The sequence below is a fragment of the Epargyreus clarus genome, unplaced genomic scaffold (assembly GCF_041222505.1).
Source record: "Epargyreus clarus isolate Ecla_fem2 unplaced genomic scaffold, WU_Ecla_fem_2.2 ptg000027l, whole genome shotgun sequence".
In the NCBI taxonomy this organism is placed as follows: Eukaryota; Metazoa; Arthropoda; class Insecta; order Lepidoptera; family Hesperiidae; genus Epargyreus; species Epargyreus clarus.
In genome coordinates, this window is record NW_027332234.1 from 5,923,402 (window position 1) to 5,951,167 (window position 27,766).

The following is a 27,766-nucleotide window of genomic DNA, read 5'->3' on the forward strand; positions in this document are numbered from 1 at the left end:
CCGTAATATGTAGACAGTTCAAATTTATTTCAGTGGCTGCTATAATAACTAATACTAAAAATAAAAAATATTGGTGGTACGGAACCCTCAGTGTGCGAGTTCGGCTTGCACTTGGCCAATTATTATTAAACCCTTCTCATTCCGAGTGGAAACTCCCATCAGTAAGAGAGTAGAGATTGTTGATGATTGATGATCAATGTATTTAAAAGACAAGATAATTAATAACCTCAGGAACAAATTTAATTTGAACGACGTTTTGTAATCGCTCCGTAAAGTTATCCTTTTGATCCCTTCAATTTTCCCTCTAATTGTATTAATTACATCATTAAATACATTGATTGGAATGTTGTGATGACACCCGAATTCACCCGATACGAATAGAATTTACATACATAAACATATTATTGACGCAATCTCTAATTAATGTTCTTTACGCCACCTGCGAATAAGTAATTAAAACTGTATACCTACCTGCTGTGTGTACCTAACTAGTAGGTATGACAATGAAATTATACATTTGGGGCCAATTCAACCTGTACCAATGCAAATAAGTGGAGGAGAAGTTTATTGGTTGATTAGGTTACGTACCTAGTTCCTTTACAGAATTCTTTTTGAACGTCAATAATAGATTATTACGGTAAACTATTACCACAGCAGCGAACAGGGCTTCACGGGCTTCTTTGAAGGTGGTAGAACCTTTTGTGTTTCGACTCCGGCGGCACCACCGCCACACCTATTTCTGCCTCATAACAGCAGTGTTAAGCGCTACAAAAAAAAAAATATTACATGTTTTTCAAAATATAAATTTTATCTACAATGACAATTACTTTAGTGAACGTTTTTCAATACCTAAAGCCTTCAGAATGTTATAAGAGTCTCAATTTCTAACGACGTTGTAGCTGCTGTGTTGGTATTGGCAACTGTGGTATGCTGAAAAAATAACTAATACATTTAAACTTATTTTTAGAGGCAGCAAATCATCTTCGATAATCTACTACTCCGTAGTCGTTACTTTAACATATATATACCTACTCTCATTACTATCTCTTAATTCTACACTTATTTTTACGTCCCTAACTAATAAATTGCATTATTGTATCTATACAGTGTACTCAATATGGTGTAATATTTATGTCAATCCTATGTTTGTAATTCAGTGCCAATACTTTTATGTATAATCCTAATTAAGAAATCCAACTGTGGAAGAGCGAGGCGTTCCTATCACAAGTGTCTCTGACTACTTACCAGGAAGCCTCGACTACTAGTTTTAAGGATTTTCCTAAATAAATGCATTTTTATTTTATTTTATTTAAATTATGTTTGAATAAAAAAACAACTTATTCAGTAAAATAAGCAAACTGGCTTTAAAAATATTCTTATTACACGTACATGAATATAGCTAAGCCTCTCTTACTAAGGCCGTGGGCTGTTAGCTTTTAATTACATTGTAAGTTTATTATTTCCGCACCAACTCGCCTTTAACATTATGGTAAAATATTTTAATAATGTGTTTAAAGTATAAACGCTGAATTAAGCCTGTTTTAAGGTACATGAACCCGTTTCTCCGGATAGCAATAAAAAGATCTAAAAAGATATTTTATTTCATAAACCTTAAAAATAGAACATTAGTCTTCAAGGTAGAGTTTTTAAGGTGGTAGAACCCTTTGTGGTTCGACTCCGGTGGCACCACCGCCACACCTATTTCTGCCTAATAACAGCAGTGTTAGACGCTGCTGTGTTCCGTTTTGAAGGTTGTGGTAAGGGAGATATACTTTTCTGAGGCGTTCCAGCTTAGTCCTCAGGGGTAGCGGCGCATCTCTGGCCGACCTCAGGTAGGAATATCTAGTCCTATCTGGGGTTGATTACAGGTGTCCATTCGCGGCAGTAGCCACTTACCATCAGGTGGACTGCATGCTCGTCTGCTACTCCTATATTATAGAAAAAATCTACGTTTTCATAAACCCATTACTGTTCCACTATCAGCACAGGTCTCCTCTCAGAACGAGATAAGGTTAACTACCTACCTTGCTTTGCCCCGTGTGACCAACTGTGTATTGATAGGTTTAATACTCCTTCTATCAGACGTTTTCAAACTTTTAGTATAAAGTATTTTCTAGCGCCCCCATTTTTTCTAGCGCCGCCCAATATTTTCATGTTTCAGTCAAACAGGGTCAGAATAAGAACGAAATAATAGTTGCCATGTAGGTATAATTTGATTTTAGTTTAAAATATTGAGAAAGTAATATCCTCCTCTCCATTCTCTCTCATCTGAATATGGCCCCATCTGCCCTTAAGTGGTTTACGTCATATCTTCGCGACCGTCAGCAATCAGTCCGCGTGGAGCCAAGAAGTTCCAAGTGGGCTGATCTTACTGCTGGGGTTCCGCAAGGCGGTATACTTTCACCTTTACTATTTTCGTTGTTTATCGACTCCATCACTTCACTTTTCAACTGTTCGTATCATCTTTATGCTGATGATCTCCAATTATATGTCCACTCTAGCGTTGATGATGTGCATAACGCTATACACATTATTAATAAAAACTTGGAGGCTGTTAAAGTTTGGTCCAGTCGGTATGGCGTTGCTGTCAATCCGATGAAATGTCAGGGGATAGTGATGGGTAGTCCGAGACTCTCGACTAAAGTGGACTTTGCAAATCTGCCTTCACTTGTGTATGGCAATACTGTCATACCCTTTTCTAATGCAGTGAAGAACCTTGGTCTTCTTATGGATGCAAATTTGTGCTGGCGTGTGCAAATAATTGAAATAAGCCGTAAGGTGAATGCTACGCTACAGTCCCTGTATCGTCTGAAAATTTTTTTACCTTACAGGACAAAACTCACTTTAGTGCACAGTCTCGTTCTACCCATCATTGATTATGCGGACGTGTGTTATCCGGATCTAACTGAGGAACTTCTTGATAAGCTAGAGCGCCTTCTTAATAATTGTATCAGATTTATTTTCAACTTACGCAAATATGACCATATATCCAATTATAGACGTCAGCTTAAATGGCTAACTATTCGTCAAAGGCGTAACTCTAGAATTCTCTTGGTTCTGTATTCCATTTTACATGATCCAACTTCTCCTCCGTATCTAAAGGAAAAATTTCAGTTCCACTGTACGGATCGCGCCAGTGGGCTACGCTCTTCAAGAATTTTAAAAGTCAATATTCCACCACATAAAAGTGGTTTTTTCCAGTATTCGTTCACAGTACAGGCAATTCTACTCTGGAACGCCCTGCCCGAAAACATCAGGAAATCATCTTCTAAAACCACCTTTAAGAGACTGGTACGGGAGCATTATTTACGACAGTCATTTGACAGATGAGTCTATCAATTTTTCATAGGCCACATTATATATATATATATATATATATATATATATATATATATATATATATATATGTATATATACATATATAGTTGTATTATATATATACTTATATACTTATATTATATACATTTTTATTTTATTTAGTATATTATGTCATTTTTATTGTAAGCAGTTTATTGTTTTGGTTCAGATGCCTACCACATGCTATCGCCATCGCCCAGGGTTGACTGGCAGACAATGCCATTAGGCATTAAGTTTACCCTTTGTTACACTACTTTAAGGTGTTACAAGAAATTAAATAAATAAATAAATAAATAAAGTAGTGGACAATCGGCCCCACAGCCGACAACAACAAGAAAGTGCCTACTTAAAATTGGGAAGTCCATTTTATCGAGGCTCTTTACCTCTCTAAGCCTCCAGCGCCCACATGGGAACATTATCGAACACTTTGAAAAACACTGCCGTAGATAATATTAAAAAGAACTTTCAGACATATTGGTTTTCATACGACGTTTTCCTTGATCCTTAAAATGATCATTAAATTCCAATAAGAGTATATTTTACGTTCATCAAAAAGTGGCGTACGCTAATTCCAAACGGTTCGAATTTCGTACCAATTTTATCTTATGTTATTGGCTTGGGCACTGTATTCGTAAATAGTGTATATACGAGTGTGTATATTAAAGCCAATATATATCAAATCTACACACTAGTGTAGTCCCCGCCAAACTGCTAGGCCGTTCTGAAGCTGTTGCGAGCAGGTGTAGTCATACAATTTGCTATGGCGACGCGATTCATTTCCATATTCAGAGCGGACTAGCAGATTTATGCGGACTATACTGCCCTGCTAAGCGCAAAAGCGGTATCTCAAAAAAAATCGTAAAATTGATTTTTATGCCATCGGATAGCTTTAAAAAATACGCATCTACTGGACTAAGCCATTTAGCACTATCTTGTTCAAAACGTATGAAAAAACCTTAAGAAAGATTTTTCTATCTCAGTTTTACCATATATCACTAAGGGTGTTAGAGGTATATTAATATTACGTAGGCAACCAGCCGCAAATTTAAATATCGCTAAAATTCTTAAATAAATACACAACTTTTGCTTAGCCGATAAGCGGTAAGTAGGATGAGTAAAATCAGTAATGAGTTACCGCTATAATGCTTAGTATTTTAATGCTTGCATAATACGCAAATTGTTTTGAATTAGTGAGATACGGTTGCAATAGCAAAATTAAATTAGCCCTTATGGTTTTACTGGATAAGATCGAATTTCTAATACATTTTACATTGATTTATCCCTGCCCTTGGCAAATTCGTTCGCAAATTCGTGTCATAACTTGTTTGTTTTTGTTGTGAAGAGGTCATGATATTTGTGCAAAACGCCGACAAGATTGTCATCAAATATTTTGAATCCGGCCACACCTTTATGTCAGCTGATAGTTTCCATCATAGGGTAGAGCTGTCCATAAAACGCATGAAAAACAAAATTTATGATTTCGCAGATTTTTCTCAGGCAGTTAGCACTGCAGGAAAAAATGTAAAACTTAAAGAGATGAACATGCAAGACTTTTATGACTGGGATGATTATACCACACAATATGCACTGTCTCGAATTAAACCGCGTCCATATGTCAGCGAAATGGTTGAAGTTGAAGTTAAAAGAGGCAGTTTTGATATCACCTACAAAACAGGATTCGATCAAAATGCAATTACTGCTAGCATTATAGGAAAAAAAATTTTAAAAAGTCATGTCTTGCCTCCACCAAAAAAGAAAACTGCTCCGGAAGGAATTTCAAGAAACAAAAAAGAAAATATTTTGAAATCTTTTCAAAATATAATACCACAAAATAGAATGTCCTTTTGGAGAGAACTCCCTACTTTTGACTACTAAAATTCCTTCCAAAAACCGTTTGTTTTTAAATATTTTTTTATGTAATTTCAAATTTTAATAATAAAAAAACGTTATATATATACTTTAATTGTTTTTTTTTTCAAATAATACATATTTTATTCGATAGAAAATACATTCCTTTTTGTATACACACATGTTTGAGAAGAGCTAACGAAAAAGCGGTATCTCAATTTTAATTCTATAGTTTACTAAGCGGTGTAACCGTATCTCATGAATAAAGTACATTATTATACATTTTTGATAATTTAACTAATGTGATAACAAATACACCCTATATAATATATAAATAATATTTAACAAATAAAAAAAACTATACATAAAGTATATATATAACTATTTTTACATAACTTCAATTATCTCAAAACTCGCTTTCTTTGAGTTACCGCTTTTGCGCTTAGTTGGGCAGTATAATGTGTTACTGTTTTCAGTGTGAATATAAACCGAATAGAGAGATGGGTGTTCGATACGGCGGATGGGCGCGCGGGTCCTACATATGCCGATGCCGACCGGGATATTATTCAATAAACCATCCCGAGGGATTCAACGGATCCCTTGTCGAGGGTAAGATTTAAGGGAAGCCTGAAAATTGTATTATGAAAACCTACTGTAGGTCATTTCTTCCATTTGTGTCCATGGTGCTGTGTGAGTTAATTTTGTGCATATTCTGTGACTATGTATACATTTTACTGGGTGAAAGGACCACGATCTTTGCTGGCCCAAAATATGAGTAGGTTTATCTATATGAAAACGCTTATCATTTGTTACTTAGGTAGTATTCCTTTGTACAATATTGTGAGCTATTTACAAATATTACAGTAATCAACTGCCTTAGAACGTCGATAAGATCGAATTTACTGCCCTAAATTATTAAGAAATAAAGATGTGTAATGTATATAATATTATTTGTGCTACCAAATGTCGGAGTACAATCAATCATTGTTCCACAAATCCAAAATACACCTAAGTTTTAAAGACAGAGCTGTGTGGAGACAGTACCATTAATTTAACTGTATTAATCGTCTATCTTTTCTTATACAGTTGCATTTCAAGAATATGACGAGAACGGCTTAGATAACTGGAGCGAGCCCTACGAATGCTTGAAGTGCCAGCCCGGCTGCGACACCTGCCGGGGGCCGGAGCCTTGTCTAGCCACCTACAACTGGCCTTTTCGGTATGGAGAACTTCTTCAAGTACACAAAACTTTGTCACAAGTTACTACTACACACTACCACACATTTTTATTATAACAATCATATGTAGACAATTTTATGTAGACCTCCTAACTAGATGAATAGCAGACAGGTCATTGAAATAGAAGTGTTAAAAGTGGTCTGAAACAGTCTAGTAAACTTGATATACCTAAAGCCGCAGGTAGATTTACCATCTACCTAATGAATCGGTGCCTACACCTTTATACCTTACGTGTAAAATATTGGATTTTAGCACATTAATCGAATTCAGTTTGAACCTAATAGAATTTCATTACACAAATCTTAACATGAAGTGGAAGTGCATCAAGCGATTAGTTATATTATACCACAAACAACTTAAACTTAATTTGCTACTGACATAGAAACTCCGCTCTTAATACGAGTACATTACTTATTTACCACAGAAACATGAACTTAACTAGGTACTTGTATTCGATAAACAGCCTGCCAAAAAACATGCGCAATGTTTTTAGACATGTTTAGTATGTGAATGACATGTAATGGGCTACTGTGTTCTGGTTTGAACGGTGTGGTATGGGAGACATACTTTCCGAGGCGTTCCAGCTTAGTCCTCAGCGGTAGCGGCGCAGCTGGCCGACCTCAGGCAGGAATATCTAATCCTATCTGGAATTGATTGCAGAGCTCCATGGGCGGCAGTATTCACTTACCATCAGGTGGACTGCATGCTCGTCTGCAACTCCTATATTATAAAAAAAAATCTTTTATTTTTTTATTCTTATAGGATATCGCTCCTGGTGATCTCGGTGACGTGTATAGTGATGACGGTGCTGCTGACCATATACACGCGTCACCACCGCCGTGTGAAGGTGTTTCGCGTCGCCAGCCCCGTGTTCCTCTCCATCACGCTGCTCGGCTGCGCTATTATGTACATGGAGGTACGATTTTTATATAGTTAAAGTAGCAAGTAGCAAAATGTATGCAGCCTGATGGTAAGTGGTCACAGCCGTTCATAAACATCAGTAGGATTAAAGTCCAACCTGGAATCGGCTATTCATAGCCATAGCTAAGATCTGTGCCATTGGTACACACAAAGAGTATACTCAGAACAAAAATTTAAATAAATCATCATATCTTCATGCCCAAGAATCGAACCCGGAACCCACTAGTATGGACTAGACTTATCATGAGATTCGTCAATAATTTATATGGGTAAGAAGTGTGTACCTATTAAAAAATGTTATATTTTCACAGATGGCAGCTATATTTCCGGTATTGGACAGATACTCATGCATCGCTACAAAATGGACACGTCACATGGGCTTCTGTATTACATACACAGCCCTTCTAATGAAGACTTGGAGGTAACATAATTATATAGAATATGTTATAGAATTATCCAAAAAAAAAAAACCGGACAAGTAGTTAATGTTCGTATTCTTTCTCGAATAATTTACTAATTGTCCCTACAACAAGTCCTTTAATTTTATAGGTATACAAAACGATAAAATTTGTTTTTATTTGTCTATAACGGTTCAATTTTTTGTTTTTTGGTACCGAACCTTGAAAATATTAATACGTATGAGAAATATGTCTTTTATAGAGTCTCCCTCACATACCGCGTGAAATCAGCTCACAAACTGAAGCTGACTGACAAACAGCTGTTGCAATGGATGGCACCGATCCTGCTCATCATGCTGGTGTACCTCGGCACCTGGACGCTCTCAGCGCCACCTGATGCTGAAGTTGTAAGTAATTCGTCTTTTGTTCCAATCTGCTTAATATTCGTAACCTAAACCAACCTAACCTTAGTAAGTTTTGTATTCTTCAACTTTTTACCTCCATGTTCCGCATTTAATCTGCCAAAACTGTGTACTTTAGTTTAAATCAATTGTAATGATAATTTGTAGTGCTACTTGTTATTTACCAGATAAATAGTAGATACTGTAAGGGGCTCAAACCTTTTTTTAACAGGCCCAACACCTTGTAAAACAAAACCATACGTATTTACAATAGGTGTATATAATTTTATACTTAGATAATGTTTAAAATAAACTTTTAAAAATTATCCAATTATATTTCATCCAGATTACAGATAACAAGGGATTGAAGTTTAAGCAGTGTACATACAACTGGTGGGATCACAGTTTAGCCATAGGTAAGATTTACTATTATATTAGATTATCTAATTTATTGCCATCACTTAAAATACATAAATTATTGTTTCTGAAGCTAAGAGAATTCTATTCCCGTAACATTCGGTGCACCATTATAAGTAGTGAGGCAGTCACACTTATATGATTCGTCACACTTATACTAATGTCCACAGACAATAGAGCCATAATATTGACATAATAACAATTGTTACAAATATATTCAAATTATTTCGTTATAGTATTATTTTAATAATTATTTTAGATAATTTTATGACGTGTTATTTTTATAATAATAAGTTCTTATTTATACGTAATCACTGGCTGGTACGATTTTATAAGTTAGCATAAAAAAGAAAAAGAACACTCTTGAAATTTGAGTTGTATTTTGCGCGGGAATAATAGAGCTTGTAAATTGGTTGAAGAAATAGTTTTATATCTTGCACAAGGGAACTGAAAATCCATTTGTGACCTGCATGCTTTCAGATTTATAAAAATGTTTAAAACAACAAAAAATAGTATTTATTTATATATGTATGTCTATGATGTATGTATAGTATAATATGTAATGTTATTTAAACAATATCTTTATATAAGTACACACAGATTCTACCATTCTGCACCCCCTATCCACTCACAGGTCTACTGGAAGAAATTTCTTACAGAAATAAGCAGTGCCTTTGTACATACGATTTCTTTATATGTTTTTTTCGTCTTGTATCTATATTGTGTGTGTGCATAAATAATAAATAAATAAATAAAATAAATAAATAAAAATATCAGTTTAACGTTATTTTACGATTTCGTAAGATTATTTTATTTATTTGCACATACCGACATTCCAATGTCTATTTTGTATGTAAGTAGTCCTCAATTTAATAATTACTGTTTAATGAAAAATATCATTTTTCAGGGGAGATATTGTTCCTCTTATGGGGTGTGAGAGTGTGCTACCGAGTGCGCCACGCAGAGAGCCTCTACAACGAGGCGAAGCTCATCTCCTTCGCTATTTACAACATCTTCACTGTCAACTCTTTGATGATCGCCTTCCAGTTAGTATCGGATATCACTGATATCTACTATAGCTTATATCGATATGTAAAAGTATCTATTAGTTTTGTTTGATGAATCCAGATTATATTGTGCTTGAGTGAATGAATTCCAATGTAACTGATATAAAATTGGCCCTTAAGTGCTGATATAACATACGTATAGAAGAGTAAAATAATAAAGCCGTAGCCATATATTAAATTCCCATCCTTAAATATTGGTGTAAATATTATTTGCGTAGAAATTAAAACATCAGTTTTACTCTTGCTTGTTTGTATAATAGGGTCAATGACATTTTATAATGATGAATCTCTGAATAGGGTTAATAATAATTAACGTTAGACAAGCAAAACAATGCAACATTTATAATATAATTCACTATGTAAGTAAGTAAATACACTATTTTAAAATATTCCATTAAAAATATGCTTTAATTTTAATTTTAATTTTAATTGCAGTTTGTTGATTCTACCAAGAGCTGGACCGGACATTAAATATCTTCTGGGTTTCATTCGTACTCAACTGTCTACATCTACAACTGTTCTACTAGTCTTCTTGCCCAAGGTAAAGACGAGTTTTCTTTCTGACGTTCTAAGGGCATGAATATTTATATGTCAAATCTGTAGGTATGTGTTCAGTCAATGTATTTTGTTCTAGCCGATAAATATTATGCCAAATTTTCTGTATTTCACAGTTAAGATGCTCCATCGCGGCTATTTTAAATTACATAGGCATAAACCGTTAGTATAAAAATCTGATTTCAAATTAATTTGTGTTAAGAATACAATTATGATGTGTACAATAAAAACGGAACGATAATTTCGCACTTGCAGTCGTACGGTTCCATGGTGTAATGGTTAGCACTCTGGACTCTGAATCCAGCGATCCGAGTTCAAATCTCGGTGGAACCTACTTTTTTTTTTATTTGTTTTCTTTTTTCTTTTTTTTTATTATTGTGTATTAAAAAAGTCTTAATATTTGTTTGTCAATTATATAAAAAATATTTTTTTTATTTCATTATTTAAAATCTTACAATCTATTCGAGAAAATATAAGTTGTAGGTTTAAAATTTAAATAAAACTTTCTACCTAGATTTGTGTGACCCAAATGATAATGCATTTGATGTGGTGGGGGCCCATGCGGGATAACTTATAAGTGCTGAATAAATGATAAATAAATAATTTTAGGGACGATTACGCTATGTAGGGGTCGCTGTGAACGAGTTATAAAACAACAATTATTTTAACAATAGCAACTTACATATTGAGTAACTTGTAACAAGCCTAATAAGACTTGTTCCAAAATAACTAGATAATAATAATTATTTAGTTATTTTGGCAGATAGTCAGCATGGTGACGTAGGTATTCATTCAGTATGATAGATATGTTTGATTTATTGCCAGTTTTCGTAACAATCTTACAGTAATATAAATGCTCTTATGACTGCTGTAAAAACTTATGAATATTGCACATATTACCTACTATTCCACAACTTTCTTTTGATCCGATTTACAGTAGTTTTCGACCTACTTTTTGTCACATTTTCTACCTTTCTCCCCGAAACTTGTGAGATAGGAAACATTGTAGACAACTATTTTCTATTTATAGGTGATGAGAGTGGTCCGCGGCACCGGGGACACGTGGGACAGCCGGGCACGTGCTCGCGGCGTGCCCGCCTCCTCCTCCCTCAACGGTATCGGGCTCGTGCCTGATGAGCCGCCTGATCTGTACCAGGAGAATGAGGAGCTCAAGGTACGATTAATATCATGAACTAGTTGACTCACTGTTTGTTTTTTTTTTGTACCTACAACTTGCACGGCACGGCTATGATGCTTGCCTGACAAAGTACCTCCTCTGACCTGATCAAGAATTAAGACGTTGACCTGGTTTCATTTCATCACGAATAGACAGTTAATGTTCCAACATAGGGGTTGAAACACATTTCAAGAGGCATAAATTAGTGACTACTTAAAAACAGGTGGATTGCATGCTCGTCTGTAACTTCATAACAGAAATCTGTACATACTAACTTATTTCGAAATTTTGTTTATACTGAAATACCAAAACTAAAATTGCAGGAGGAAGTCCAGAAACTGGCAGCTCAAATCGAGTTCATGAAGATAGTGCAAATGGAAATGCACAATCGTCACTTGCGGCCGCGCCCCGGCGGGTACTTCAGCGCGAACGCCACTAATGCACCGCAGAGCCCCATGCATGCTCGAACTGTTAATATTTCACAAGTAAGTTTATACTATATTTTATTCCACTTGGTCAAGTATGGATTGGCAGACTTCTTACGCTTTTGTTAACTTTTGTCATGTTCCCTTTCAAGTTTAGAACATATAATGTGTAATTAAAACATATTATATGTTGCTTTGTTAAAAATCTAAGATATGGTGCTTGGGATTTGAATCCAGAATCTCCGATGTGAATCTTAAATGTTTAATACTAACCACAAACGGTCTCTTTGTTGTCTGACTCCGGAGGTAACACCGTCACACCTTTACTTACAACAGTAAAATATTCATTGCTGCTGTTCTTTCTGCTATATTGTCTTATTTGGGTTAGTTCCAGATTTCCACTGGCGGCAGTAGCCACTTAATATCTGCATGTCATTACCATCTGATGGACTGCGTTGATTTTTATAATACCCAAATGATAATGCATTTGATGTGGGGGGCCCATGGGGAATAATAACTTTAACAAGTGCTAAATAAATGATAAATAAATAATTTTGGGGAAGCTAACGTTATGTAGGGGTCGCTGTGAATGAATGATAAACACACGCCAAATTCAGTATTATAAAAATCCATCAACAAACTCCACTGTTCCAGGAGACGGAGTGGACGGGGCCCGTGTGACTGGTGGCGCTGAGCGACAGCGGCTGGTCGTGGCCCGGGCCCGCCGCGCGCCGCGTGCGCACCGCGCCCGACCCGCGACCGCCCGCTTTCGTTTGAAACACACAACCACTGACAACCACCGGGCCACAGTATAACTATCTATACAGTATTCTATCTTCATACAAACGCACGGAGCGCATATTATACCTACGCGCCTCGATTTCGGTATGCACTCAGCCAGTCAACCTCTCGCCTACTACGCGGCTATGCAAAGGCTAAAATATAATACTTAGGTATAACAAAAAAAAACTAGAAATTCAGAAGTAATAAAAATACTGTAGGCGCGTAGCCCTAACGTGAACTCTCGCCGAGCGCCCCTGTAGGTATATAATTCAAGGACATGGCCGAGTTACAATACTGTATAGATTCTTATACTGTGACAGGGCCTTTCGTCACGCGTGAAAAAAGCTCGCAACGCGTTACTTGCTTCCTTGCACACATGCACACGGGCCGCGAAGAGATAGCGGCGAGTTTGTGTGTGCGAGTGGGACACGCGTGCGAGCTGGCTGAACTCGCGCGACAGGAAAGAGGCCCTAGGTCTCAGAGTTATAATTAGCATAGAGTGAATTTATGTGGATACTTTGGTACGAAGTATAGACAGATGGGCTTGTTTAGACTAGTTTAATTATGAAATATAAGATTCTGCTAGTTTTGTTTACTTATTTCGCCAGAATTACTATATTCAACAACGATACTAACATTAACTAACTGATTCTATGATCTTGAAATTCAATAATGCAGTGCACATAGATACATCAGTATGTACCTATCCACCCAACTATATACACATAGTGGTGTATCTACTGTTCGTACCAGAGTAGACACACTTTTCTTTATCATTACTCTGAGGACTAAATAATATGTATGTTGCAATAAAAAAACAGAGACTTTAATGTGCGCCAGTGGTTTGTGAAGTTTGAATGGACAGAAATAGTGAAGTGATATCGAGGAGATTTGGTGTTTATTTTTAAGAATTCCTATGCCTACTGTGAATCGATACATATACAATGCCCTTGTAAAATCCTTTGATAGCATAGAGCCGATCTATCCAACTTTCTGATATTGAATGGTAATTGCCGACTCATTAAACATTAAATGATATGGAGAAGTCCATAAGACTTACTTCAAACTTCAGACGTGTTGTAGCTAACCATCGTCAACAAAACGACAGACCGACACGTTTGTTGATGTTTCAAATAAAATATTTACCTACTACTATTATACATAGAGGTAGATTGCTTTAACAATTCGTGAAGGCGCTTATTCCATGCCATTCAAAAAGTACTTAATCATGTTCAATACGAAATCTTATGAGCCTGTTGTTACAATGTTAAACAAAGTACAAGATACAAAAACAGTGGCGCCCTCATTGTGCGCAGGGTAGTTGTAAAATGTACGGGTAGATATATATTAAAACATCTAATGGACGAATGTTTTTATAAACAGAAAAAACAAAAGCAGTACTATAAATGCTTAAATCATAGAACATTTTTTCTACTTTTTAGATACCCAAAAATACACAGATTATAATAGTACCTACAGTTCGCATTTTAGAGTAATGAATATTTAAATGTGTGTTGTAATTAGGTAGGTATAGAGGCTTCAGGTAATAAAAGTGAAAGCAACAAAAGTATCAAAATAATAAAAGTACCTATTAAAAAGTCTAAGTGTTACTAGTTCAGAGGGCCGGTTATATCAAAACAATTATACTTTATAGGAGGAATAAAGATCTTAATAAGTTTTAAGCTTTTGTAATATAGTTTTATATATAATATAGGTAACTATAAAAAGATGTATGTCTTATTTTTGTGATGTTTTAAATAAGCCATATTATTTCTTTTCTAATATTAATTTTGATACAGTTAATACAATTAATACTTTTGGTACCACCATTTTAATAAGTATTATCTAGATTCTAGATGTATATTTCTTTTAAGAATTAATGAATTCTGTTAAATAATGGAATTAAATTATATTTTGAACTTAAAAATTTAGGATAATTGCCTAAAAATGATGTATTTACAATCATGTGTCATTGTAAAGAAATATCCTGTGTATTTATACATATAAAAGTGAACAGAGACTCTGTCTTTTCCCTCTTCTCGGCCACAACTTGGAATGCAAATGCTATTGCAAAAAGAGGCTCTTCATTAATTCTTTAAGTTCATCTAAGAGGTCATTCAAAACAATGTGTATTCAGCTACTTATACATGCATTGTTACTTCAACCATTGAACCATGCAGTGATGTCCTAATATCCACCCCATTTACTAGCTTTTAAAATGCCACTCCTGGACATAAGACCCTCATCTAGAAAGATGTTATTGCACTGCAAGGAGGTGCTGGTTATCTCCTGGTTCTAAACCGTATTCCCGCCCTCTTGTCTCTTAGTATCTTAGAAAAAACCCTACTGAGACCACTACAGAACATTTACATTGATAACATTATGGTTTTATGCTATTACAAAGCATAACATATTCTACATAAAATTACTACTCCAGACTTATTCATATCAAGTGGTATAATATATGGGCATTGTTCTATATTAAAGTAGATATGATAAATGTTCTTAGCGCACAATATTGCACTTGTTGAAGAAATTTTCAAAACGCAAAGAGATATTTTTCTAGTATCTGTATTACATGTTTTAAAGTGTTAGAAATTTTATCCTCTCGACTTCTATATGAATTCTATATATTCTAGTAAATAATGGTTTAATCATCTCTCTGTGTCTGTTTCTCATTAATATTTAGAAGCATTTTTGTAAGTGGTGTGTCTGTTCAGCTACATTCGAATTTGTCGTGTAAATTAATAGTGTTATTTAATAAAGATATGTGTTTAAGGAAAGTTAAATGTTTGTACTGTGCAATTTATTATAATAAGTACTTAAGTATTGTTAAAAATCTCTAGGTATATAATGTGATTGTTATTGTGTAATGAAACACAGCCATCAATCTAGTCATTATTAAATGTTAACAATTTAAATGCATAATTAATATAATAAGAAAAAAATGTTGGACAGACGATACATGTCCATCATAAGGGCAGACAATAAAAAGTAACAAAAAATGTTATGTTCTAGTGTTCTGAATTTAAATTTGCATAGTTTTATTTACTCAACTAATACTTTTTATTTACTTATTATTAGTATTATCTACGTTATACGATATGAGTGTTATTGAAATTAGAAATGTATAGAATATCATTATCCATGAGTAGATTAGTGTTAAGGATAAATTGTACATATGAATCGAAGTGAAGCATCAATTCTAAAGTGTTGTACATAAAATTGTTAGATTTTTAGCTTATTGTTTTAATTTTATTTTACTGTCTGTGATAAGAAATGTATCATTTTCAAAGTACTTATTGAATGTTATATTTAATCCAAAGATTCATTTCATATTACTTATAATAGATGTAAGGACAATGCAGTCATTTAAATATATTTTTTCTTCATATTGAATGTTATAATAGTAGTAAATAAATTAAGTATATGGATATTCCTCATCTCTTCGTGATTTCCCAATAATTATTTATTTGTAGTAGGTAATGTGTAGAATCACTGAATGTGTAGCTAGCTGTTTCTTTTCAACCCCTTGAAGTGGCATTGCCACATACAAATCAAATGCTTACCAATTCAAACTTTCCGATATGACAAGTAGGTTTAATTTGGTGTCAAAATGTCATTATTAAATCTATTCTCCATAACTGCTCAATCCCAAATATATCTATTCTCTAACGTATATTTAACCGGTAAAACAATTTTTTAGTAATCACATGACATGGGGGAGCTAAGCTCTTCAATTTGTAGGTGTGTCAATAATATAAGTTATCAATGTGATATCATTATTAAATTAAATAGAATATAGGTACAGTTTTAGATGTTGTTAATGATATACGTAAGCTATGTTCAAATTTTTATTTACAAAAATAAACAATTTGAATAAAATTTTAAGTTCTCAAAGAGAAGTAATTTTCAGAACACAAAACAACAAAATTTGTAAATCGTTGAGTTATAGGTAATATAGATTATATATACAGTTGAAAGGTAGACATGACTTTTCATAAACTGTACAAGAGTGATTTAAACTTGAAATATATACAAAAAAAAATTGTGTGTTAAATATATCTGTCTGTTAAAATAATTTCAATTCAACATTTAGATGAGTATAATATATTATGTATATTTTTTAAATATTTCAATGTTCCTCTCCCGTACACTTTACGGAAAGTCACTTAGCTATATCTCCCTTCAATGGGTGATATACCTATATATTATTATTTTGATATGAATATTTTCATCGCTAGAAAATCTATACAGTGCAGCAAAAACATATTAATCATTACAATACAGATAACCAGACAGTGATATTCAGAAGCTAGTATAAAAGTTTTTATGTACTGTATAAATATTTAAATACTTCAGAATATTTACTACTTTTTGAGAACTGTTCTTTATTTACAGTTTATGCTTACTGTGCCAAATTATTCAATCTTTTCGAACTAATTTTAATTCTATGTGAAATATTTTATTTAAAACATTTTTGACTTTTCAATGTATGAACGTAAATAGTATCTGTAACATTACTGTGTCAGTATTATATAGAACTGATGTAATATTATTGTTATTCTCTGGTAACAGTCATAATAGGTGAATTATCTGTAAGTTCTGTTTTTAAATTAAATCGAAAATAACTGTTCTATTGAGTTTTATTTTATAAATACTTCAATATAAATGTAAAATATCTGAAAAATGCCATTTTTCTACTTCAGATTAGAAAGATGCCTCCATCAGAACTTTTATTCTTTATGCTTTCTGACAGTCCGGACAAAAAAAAAAGAAATTGAACTTCTAAAGCAGCGATTCTAAAACAGTTGTACATAAACTACCGGTGACCCAGAGTAGCCTAAGAGGACTGCCACGTTTAAATGAATAAACACTCATACTTGTGAACAATGTTACATTTTTGGACAAGACCAAAATGTGATAAGTAGTCCATTATGATGAATAATCCTGATACTGTTTTAAAAAAGAACAATTTACCGATTACTTCATATCCATTCTTTCTCATTACATCTAATGTTAAAACTATAATACCAATACACTGATGATACAAAATACAAATCAATCATCATAAAAGTCGCCCTCACCTTTATTCAAAAATGGAACACTCGCACACAGAAACTGAGCTTCACTTTGAATGGATTTAATGTTGCTACCGTTTTCAAAGTTCTTTTGTAGTAAATCAATCACTTCTAAGTCCTTTTTCGCAATCTCGCACAACTTCTCAACTGAAGACAGTTCTTCTTCTTCAGCAGTGAGCAGCGCTTCCATTAGCGCACCTCTTTCGACTCTTTTTCGCAACGAAGACACCTCTTCCCTTAGTTTGTTACATTCTTCATCAGAAACTTGTTCCAACTGGATTTCATCTTCCGGTAAAAGAACATTTTTGGGGATTCTCAAAACCCGTTCTATTTCGTCATCAATTATTTCGAGCGATGGGCTCGCCCTATCGCAATATAGACGTATAATTTTATCACAAGAATGTGTTAATGTAACTTTATCAGTTTCGTTTAGATCTAAAGATTCTTGCAAGTAGGATTCCATGTCCTTTACACCAGTTCTAATTTTCTGTTCAACCATTTGCCGCACAGCTATTTTCAGGCGTTGCGCTCCGAAGCCGAAGTGCTGGGTCTCGTACTCTTCATCAGTACCGCCGGTCCAAGGTTTTGTTTGAATCATAATGTAGAAATCAAGTTTAAAACTTCCAACGTACAACGGATATATTCAAATTCAAACTGGAATACACGCCAAGCTAAGCAAAACAAAATTAGTAATTACACTTGTGACACTGACAGCATAGACTATAGAATGAGAGATGACTTTGTTGATCAATGTTGCCACTGTCTAATATATATGCCATAACATTTAGATAATCGCTAGGTCTGTGGTTGTTCTTTTTTCTTCTTGTGTATCGATCGACCTCATTTTATTTTTTAAATGAAAGAAATAAAAAGGTAAGTGAGTGAATGTTTTATTTATGATAATAATGAATAACGTTGTAGTCCACGCTAAACTGCTATTCGGCTATGAAGTTGTTCCGAACAGGTGTAGTCATTCAATTTACTGTGGCGATGGGATTCATTATTAAATTCAGAGCGGACTAACAGGACTAACTTATTTACATTCTGAATCAAAAATCAAATTATACACTAATAGAAACTTATTTACAAAATGTAAATAAGTATTAGTGTATAATTTGATTTTTTTTTTAGATTAATTAGTATTTAATTTTATTGTTTCAAATATTGTATATAACCTTATTATTATCCAATAAATTATACACAACAGTAATGCAAATCTCGAAATAAAAATTATACCTCTATGACGGGAGAATAATATTTACGGAGCACAAAAACGCGATTTACTTTACGCAGAATCATGATCTTGATCTATTGATAATTTTAATCTTGTCGTCCGATGCACGACGAAAACGTATTAACTATTAGTAATTTATCGCCTTCGATCACTGATTACCTTTAATTACTAATAATTAACGAATAAGTTTTATATTAATATTGTTGATAGAAATTAATCAGATAAACTCACTCACGTGAATAAGAATCTTTAATTAATATATCCTATTGATTAAATTTCATAAAAAATATAGTATGAATTTTAACACATGAGAATGCCTATACATTTATACTCCTAGCGTGTTGTTGGGCGACAAAAAGTTTATCTAAAAAAAATCATACATTCGTCATCGTCGTCATATCAGTCAGCACGCGTTGTTGATTATTTATTGAGTTTGTAGAGATGGCGCGGCGCGTTTACATGTACGTTCAGCTTTAATATCATAGTATGTATTTTGAACTATACCAACCACGATACCAATGGCGCCGAGCAGTACGCAAACGGTATAGTTCGCACTAGGGTTGTTGCGAATATCAGCATCAGCATCAGCATCCGCTGATTATCAGCTTTCTTTTACATATCAGCATCAGCATCCGCATCCGCAACAAAAGATGCTGATATTGAAATTGTAACGTGTTCGTTGAAGGCGGGACCGAGCTTAAATCACGTGGAGTTTTAGCCAATCACAGAAGTTTATAAACACAAGTTGTCATCAAACAATCATTCGATTGTATTGATAATATAATTTGCTCAGACATCAATAACTTTCGATCATAGTTCAATCAATCAATCAATAACAGAATTGGGTACTTGACAGTTATAACAATAAAATATGAAATATGTTGGATATGATAGCTTATAAGTAAACATAAATTATGCAGTATTTCGTTTATTTTTTAATACGTTCTAAGTATTTTAATTTTTAAAAAGAAATTTTCGATTTTTTATCTGTGGATTTTAAATCCCAAAACGGCGACAGTGCTGCCTCAAATGACATGTGACGTCACTACATCGAAACCAAACAAGACAAATAATAATTAAATCGTTTGCTGTTAGAGTTGGTTGAATTTATGTTGTGAACCGAAATGAAGCCATACTATATTAAAGCTGATAGCGTGAACCTGCTTAAAGAATCTCCATATATGCAGTGCAATAAATCAAAATGGATACAAAAACTTCCGTGAGATAACCTATGGAAATATCAAATAAACAACGTAAGTAAAACATTCTTTATATTTACATTTAATCATATCGGACGATTAAAACATTTCTTAACTGACTTCAGACAGAAGAAAGGTTGTCTTCAAGTGATTATTAAGATTTTTTTAAATATACTTATATTCTTATGTGAACTGTTTTAAGGTTATTAATTGGTTATATTTATATTTACAGATCTTCCCGACAATCGTATAGTGACGACGTTATAGAGTATGTGCAGTTTAAGAGGAAGGCAAGCTTGTGTTTCATGAAAAGTAAAAGTTGTCCTGAACACAAGGTACATCAATAAAAATGAAAATGTGATGACTGTCCTGCCTAGAAGAAGTGAGGAGCCAAAAGTTTCGAAAGTGGGCACCAGTCTGAAATACATAAAGTAAAGTACACGGGAAATAGTACTTCTTTACTTGCGTAACCTACCCAACAAGATGAAGGAAGAAAAGTGACCATACAGTTCCTATTATTGCATTGTAATTTAATTCTGAAAATGACTGATAAAAATATATATCCATTTGTTACGGAAAATAATTTTAGTAATAAAGAAAAGCAGACACGCAAGCAGCACAAAAATTTAGCTTAGGTGATCTGTAGTAATTATTGTAACTGTAACATATGATAAATATATACAAAAGTTCTACTGTGTGTACTCATATAAACCAAATAAACAAAGAAATCGGTTAATAAAATACTAATATTAGCAAATCATGTATTTTTAATTATACAGTCATGTAACTTAATCATTGCACATGCACCATCAATAATAACACAGTCATGAAATATTTTAAGTGTGTCCTATTAATTACAGAATGGGCCCTTAAAATAGAATTCTCATAGACGTCTTATAATTCTATTCTTATCATAGACATCTATATAATATATTAAATATATGAATACTTCCACTTGCTGTTTTGTTTTGATTACGTCCCGTTCCAATGATTTGGAATTGACGAATCACTCGAGAGTTACTAAATTTATTCCTTTTTTTCAATAATACTTCTCTCACATAGATAGTATTAAATGTCATTGCTTGCAAACAGAGGATTTAAACATATAAGAATCTGCAAGTTCTTTAACGTTTATGAGATTTGGGTTTAGGAACTTGTATAAGCAAATTTGTTAGGATATTTAGCCATCGTACTTGAACACATCGTCACTGCACACGCCTTGTAATTTGACTTTCTTGCAATTGTACTAATAAAAGTTAAATAATTCCCAAGATTTCCCCTGAAGTATGTGTAGCGTCGAAGTTTATTTCTATATTTTCAATGTGTTGACGTCACGCTACGAAATGACACTTGACCGCCTGTTTTGGCGTAACGTTCCGTTCACCGTAATAAAAATATGTTTTTTATTAATAAATAGCCCTTTTTTCGAAAAAATTATCAATGAAAGGCATATATAATACGTATGTGAATTCATTAAAACAGTTTCCCAAAAAGTGTCAAGTAGCCAATTATGTATTCAATTCATAATGCCACATCCAGTGAAAAGTGCAATATGACCAAATATTTCTTTATTGAACAAAGATACGACACAGTGTAGTTTTTGTAAAAAAAAATACAAATAAATGCCGACTTCTGTGTCACTGCAGAGTTGAGGGTAGCTGAAGTGGATGTTGGTTTGGCTCTGAAGTCGGTGCTAAATATTTTTCGTTGGATAACGGCGTAAACAGCGTATTCAATATGAGCGCCGGCTTCGGAGATATGTGCTGAGCCAACATTTGTTTCAGTTGATTTTTGCTCTGTAGTGACATGGAAGTCGATTGTATTTTATAATTTTTTTTTCACCTTTTTTAGTGATGACATACTAAAAATGTTACAAATGCACTAGTCGCCCTTACGATTTTTGAAAGTTCCCCTCGATTTCTCTGGTCTGCTATCATCAGACCCTTATTTTCTTATAATGGAACTACTTTGGAAATATCTTTTTTTCCAACAAAATAAAAATCATCCAGTTCAGTTCATAAACGACGAAGTTATCCGCGAACAAACATAAAAAAGACATATATACAGTAGAATTGAGAAACCACCTCATTTTGTGAAGTTGGTTAAAAAAGACTATTTTCGTAAGGGACGTACAAATACCTCAGTATAAAATATATTTATATTTAGTATTTTTAAAAATCAGCATCAGCATCAGCATCAGCTGATATTAATCTGAAAAAATCAGCATCAGCATCAGCTGATCTAGTAAAAACCTGCATCAGCAACAACCCTGGTTCGCACCAAACTGCTAGTCCGCTCTGAAGTTGTTGCAAGCAGGTGTAGTCATAAAATTTGCTATGGCGATGCGATTTTATATATTCAGAGCGGATTACCCGACAATACCTTGACAACCCGCGTGGCGGAGCGGTCACCATACCGGTCTGACGCGCAAAGGGTCCCGGGTTCGATCCCCGGCCAGACAGATATCTAAATGATGAATTTAGATTTCTGTTTCTGGGTCTGGGTGTTTGTGTATTTGTCAATGTGTGTGTCCATGGCACCCACGACACAGGGAATCCTAGTGTGGGGCTGTGAGTGTAGAAAGCGTTATACCCGACTAGTGCGCGTAATAAAGGTATAGACATAGGTATTCCAATTACTAAATAAAAGTAGTAAAAAATATTATTGTGCTTAAAATATTAAAACAATAAATAAATAGGTACAGTGAACTTGACAAGTGAAAAAAATACGTCTAATATAACATTTTTAACCGACTTCAAAAAAAGGAGGAGGTTACTCAATTCGACCGTATATACGTGTTGTTTTATTACAAAAATACATTAACAATATACTCAGTATACATAAGGTGGTTTATTTAGATAGGTGCAGTCGGTGGAATTGTTACTGGAAATGGGTCCATAAAAAGTGTTTGATGTGAAAACAACTTTATGACGGTACTTGGTCGTACATAATGATGCCATGAAGCATAATGAAGCAATAAATGTACTATTACTATTACTTATCCGGTTATCCCGTCGCACATTGGTCGCACACAAATGAAATGTAGGCGGCTGGCACTAAACAGATGTCGAGACGGATCTACGAATTCCAGACTAGACTGAGTTCTCTAGTTCACTTTATCTATTCATACACATGTATTATTATTATGTATATCGTGTTTCTTATACATAATAGCAATACATGTGATACGAAACATTGTGATGGTGAGTGACTGCAACCAATAATATAATCATGTTTTTTATATAACATGACTACAACCGCATTAACGCCCTACTACTATTTTTTGATGTATAAACATAATTACTCTTTGTCTAATTGTATAATTATTATGAATTATTTTATAACAGTTCAACAATAATATTTGTAACGGGTTTAAATCTCTTGCATTGTAATGAAGCAAATCTGGAGGCACGGCAGTGCCTCCGCCAAGTCGAGCCAAAAAAAGTGGCATAACTTATTTATAAGCAAACAAGTTACCACTTTATTTTCTCTTACATAGCATTACTTTTATTTCTCACCATTTTCAGGCATACCGTGTTAATATCGGGGGTAAATAATTACATACTGAAAATGTAAGTAATTTCATTTTTTATTTGTAACACTGATTTTAGTTAGTTATGTACTATGTTACTTAGCCCTTGTATAATCTGCGCCAAACTGCTAGTCATAAAATTTGCTATGGCGACGCGATTCATTTCTATATTCAGAGCGGACTAACAATTTTACGCGGACTATACGAGAGTCACCCAGGAATCCAAAGGGCATTTAACTTCTTGTGTAGACAAGTTAAGGGGTGGGTAAGTGGTTTTTGGTCTGCTTGGTCGTTAATATAACCATACCAAATTACCTAATTATGCATTTCTCACGTTGAATCATTGAAATCATAAATGAATAAATAACAGTACCTACAGTATATCTATCTATAATATGTTGGTAATAAAGTAGTACCTAAGTAGGGAGCCTTTTGGCTTTACCCACAAAATTTATATGTCATTTTATTCCTTTGGTATATAGCCATGTAGCTACCTATGTTAAAATATTTCTTGTTTTATATACAAGTTTTTAATTAATACACTACTAACTAGTATTGCCCCGAGAACGCAACAGCGCGGGAATGTCAAACGCGAGCGAGTTTTGTTTGAGTTGGTTTAGCCACGTTGAGCGACGACGCAAACCGTTTCGCAGTCCGCAATTCACTTCAGCCCGCTTGTTCAGTAACATAACGGAGTTCGTAGTGTGTTGACGCTCGTTCTTATCACAACAATAACATAACCTAATCGACGCGTTCGATTGTCGTTATCGTCAAAACTTTCACTTGCAAGTTGTTGATGCAAGTGAAATTTTGGTGACAAGAGCATCGAAACTCGGTCATTAGTTCAATTCTCAGTTACTGTGTTGTTCTATTCGGAACGGGTTACGAACGCGTGCTTGTGTTAAAGTGTTTACAAAGTTGAAGTTGGCATTGTTTATTATTTGTGATCTTTCTGTGCTGTTTGTGTGGTTTTGAGCCGTGGGCTTGTACAGCTGAACTAGTGAGGTAAGGCGTTATCATATAATACGTTTATATAATATATAAGTATGTTTAAGTTCAACTATTCTCTAACAGAGCGAAACGATAGTTTCACTGATAACGGTTCAAATATTAATTTACGTTTACGTTACGTCTCATGCCGGCCACTTGTTGTACCTGCTTTAGACCTTGAACTTTACAAAATAGTCAAAGAAACATCGTCTTTGTTTGTTGTTTTGATAAAGTTTTTATTAAACCTACAAAGTCCAAATGTTACGGAAACACAATGGGATTGCGTGTCGTAATTAAATTATTTTAAAAGATAAGTATAATTTGGTGAAGGTAGGAAGGCCTATGTGACGTTAATTCGAGATTAGCAAAGATTATACAGATACTGATAATACAAGCTTCATATTGCAAACATTTTGGGTTATAAAATGCGTTTAAAACTTTTACGTAAACATTTTTGTATAGAGTTAAATGTATGTGTATGTGAGTGTAAATGTTCAGTAAAGTACCTATTTATGGTCGAGTACCTATAAGTAGTAAGTATTTTGATAAAATAAGTATGTAAAAGTTTTGAAACAATGACCGGCTGACTTACATATGAGGCGACTATCTAATTTCTCAGGAATAACAACACATTACGATTGGCTTCAGATAAAACCTCTGTTCTAAAATAGTTATCCATGGGCGTCAGTGGCCACCTACCACGTGGTCTGCATGTTCCTTTGCTGTTTCTATCTTGTAATTATACTGGCTCGGTGATTAAAGTTGTAGTAAGAAACTATAAGTAAACTTTTACAGCAATATAACGCAGGCGATACAGCGCTGATAAGAAATTCTAGGATCTAGGAAACAGATATTCCGTAGTAATAACTGCATTTATCAAGTCGACAAGTAAGTAAATCGACAAATAAGTAGTATACTCGTACAGTGCTCTTTGTGACTAGAAGTCTACCAAAACCCTGGTAGACCCCAGTGCCTTTGTATAATTGTCTGTAGTCGTTAGAACATTTCTATACAAAACCTAAAATGTAATAACAATTACATTTAGCACTTCGTTTATAACAACATAAATATACCTATATTTCTTGGTTTTCGATGGAGTCATTCTCAGGAAGTTGTAAACCGAGTTATAAAGCGACGCTGTAAAGTGTAAAGATAATCTTATCATTAACAATGAGTTGCGTAATTTGATAACCGTACATTAACACAAAATATGTTTAAAGATAAATTTGACCTCTACTACTTACCTACTTACGAATGTTTCGATTTCTTCGTTATGCTTCGTAATTTAAGCTGTATTTATTTAAGGCTCTAATAGTATCTTTTATTTAAAGTTATACAAATAAAATATACTAAATATTAAAATAAATAAAAAGTTAACCATACCACAGTATAAGGATCTACATATTTGTACTGTGACCATAGTCATAGTCTTCCTGTCTATATTTCGATGCTACATTCAGATTATCGACTCTTAAATACTCGTAGTACTTGTGTACGTCCATTTGTAGTTATTTTTTAGAGACATGATGGCACATAAGGTAGTTGATGCCTACGCGGCCTACACACTTTTTACGGAATATAAATGACAAGTACGGTAAACGCCTTAAAGAAATATTTACTTTCAAACCATATATACCTAAGGCTTATGACTGGGTATGGAATTATGAAAGTCTATCTCAACTAAGTTAGAAAAGATGCAAAGGAAAAATGCATAAAAGTAAAGTTCAATTTTGTTCTGGGAAATGTCATAGTTTCCCGACACAATATTTATTTTGCAAGTTTGTCTAGGTAGCTATGTATTAATACACGTGGTGTTTTGCATAGTTATGCGTACAACTTTCAAAACAGGATTTCCTAATCTCCTAACATACCTATTTATATGTAGAATACGATATTTATAACAATATCGATAATTTCCTGTTGATACGATGGAATCGACATGTTGTTTTATAAATACTACATTTATAGGTAACGATAATATATGACGGTAACGTAAATATTATTCATAAATGGGATTCTGAGCGACGTTTCGCCGTCATTCATCGTTTATAAGTCCTCGATTTGGGGTAAAAACTAAAAAGAAGTTACTCCTTGTAAAGTCCTGTCTTTGAGTAACAGATTTATTAAAATCGATTCAGATCCTTCTAAGACAATCACTTATGAATCTAACTATCTCAATCAATAAGCATGCATTCAGTAAGTGTTGAGGTGTACGACACGGGAATGACTGTATACAGAATTAATCAATCGCGGATCTATATCTATTGCATTTTGTGGTTTAACCCAAGTTTTGAATACGTTGCAGGAACCTGGGTTTTACCCTCATTGTCATTTTTGCTTGAAATGCATAATTGCTGTGTTAATTTAAAAAGCAAAGGTGAGGTATTCAATCTCACACTATAACTTATTTGCATGCATTCATGCATATTTGCCTGGAAAGTATGCCTCGTATGAGGTTGATTTCATTACCCTTTAGGTAGCATGTTGTCTTTTTTTTTGTTGTCGAGTAGGAAACCTTCGAAAGGTACCCGGTGCCGTGGGAGCGACGCCGAGTAATGTGGGATTCTTACCGCACTAAAACCCCCCCGGTGGCCGTCCTCGGCGCTGCGTAAAGGACTCCGGGAACTCCAGAGGAACGCAACCGGAGTCCTCTTAGCGCGTTGCCCCGTCGGACTCCGTCCAGGTGAGCATGCCGCTCGCCACACCGTCTGTTGTACACGACGGTATGCGACCACACATACCGCCGTCCTTCCCGGGGTGCTGGCTGGGCGGTTTGAGCTCCCACTCTTGCCGCCCGCAACCCCGGAAGCCCCTTTTAGTCGCCTCTTACGACAGGCAGGGCATACCGTCGTAGCCCTATTCTGGTCCCGGAACTACAGGGACATTGCATGTTGTCTTAGGGCTCTAATGTACAAGCGACAGTTTCTGTAGCAGTCGCTAACGATAGTCTACGACCGTCGGCGGCGATTTAGAGCGCGAGCTATATCTCGTGCTTTGATAAGTAATAGATGTATTTTAGTCATCTAGGATCTCGTGTATTAGCGTACTGTCGCTCGTGTGCTACGTTCCTTAACATTAACACGACAACGATCGATAGGTAGTGTCTTTTTATTGTATTATTACCTCCAATCTAGAAGTCTTT

The 27,766-nt window shown here is 34.4% G+C and overlaps 2 protein-coding genes and 1 non-coding gene across 3 annotated transcripts in view; 2 read left to right on the forward strand and 1 right to left on the reverse strand.

Annotated features, from left to right (window-relative positions):
- LOC140753784 (probable G-protein coupled receptor CG31760) overlaps nucleotides 1-14,114 on the forward strand; it is a 101,716-nt gene extending 87,602 nt beyond the window's left edge. Inside the window, exons 7-17 of the mRNA XM_073088568.1 lie at nucleotides 5,682-5,814; nucleotides 6,292-6,424; nucleotides 7,207-7,360; nucleotides 7,677-7,786; nucleotides 8,026-8,170; nucleotides 8,511-8,580; nucleotides 9,489-9,627; nucleotides 10,084-10,189; nucleotides 11,234-11,377; nucleotides 11,704-11,865; nucleotides 12,460-14,114. Coding sequence (XP_072944669.1) covers nucleotides 5,682-5,814; nucleotides 6,292-6,424; nucleotides 7,207-7,360; nucleotides 7,677-7,786; nucleotides 8,026-8,170; nucleotides 8,511-8,580; nucleotides 9,489-9,627; nucleotides 10,084-10,189; nucleotides 11,234-11,377; nucleotides 11,704-11,865; nucleotides 12,460-12,486 — 1,323 coding nt within the window. The 3' untranslated portion in view covers nucleotides 12,487-14,114. The remainder of the gene's footprint in view (nucleotides 1-5,681; nucleotides 5,815-6,291; nucleotides 6,425-7,206; nucleotides 7,361-7,676; nucleotides 7,787-8,025; nucleotides 8,171-8,510; nucleotides 8,581-9,488; nucleotides 9,628-10,083; nucleotides 10,190-11,233; nucleotides 11,378-11,703; nucleotides 11,866-12,459) is intronic.
- TRNAQ-CUG (transfer RNA glutamine (anticodon CUG)) lies at nucleotides 10,465-10,536 on the forward strand. The gene has a single exon. It is a non-coding gene; the product is annotated as a tRNA-Gln (tRNA).
- Nucleotides 14,115-16,867: 2,753 nt separating the features above from the next.
- On the reverse strand, nucleotides 16,868-18,352 carry LOC140753783 (uncharacterized). The gene has a single exon (XM_073088567.1). It carries the CDS (start codon nucleotides 18,265-18,267, stop codon nucleotides 17,650-17,652), a length of 618 nt encoding a protein of 205 aa, XP_072944668.1. The 5' UTR covers nucleotides 18,268-18,352; the 3' UTR covers nucleotides 16,868-17,649.
- Between the last annotated feature and the right edge of the window lie 9,414 nt (nucleotides 18,353-27,766).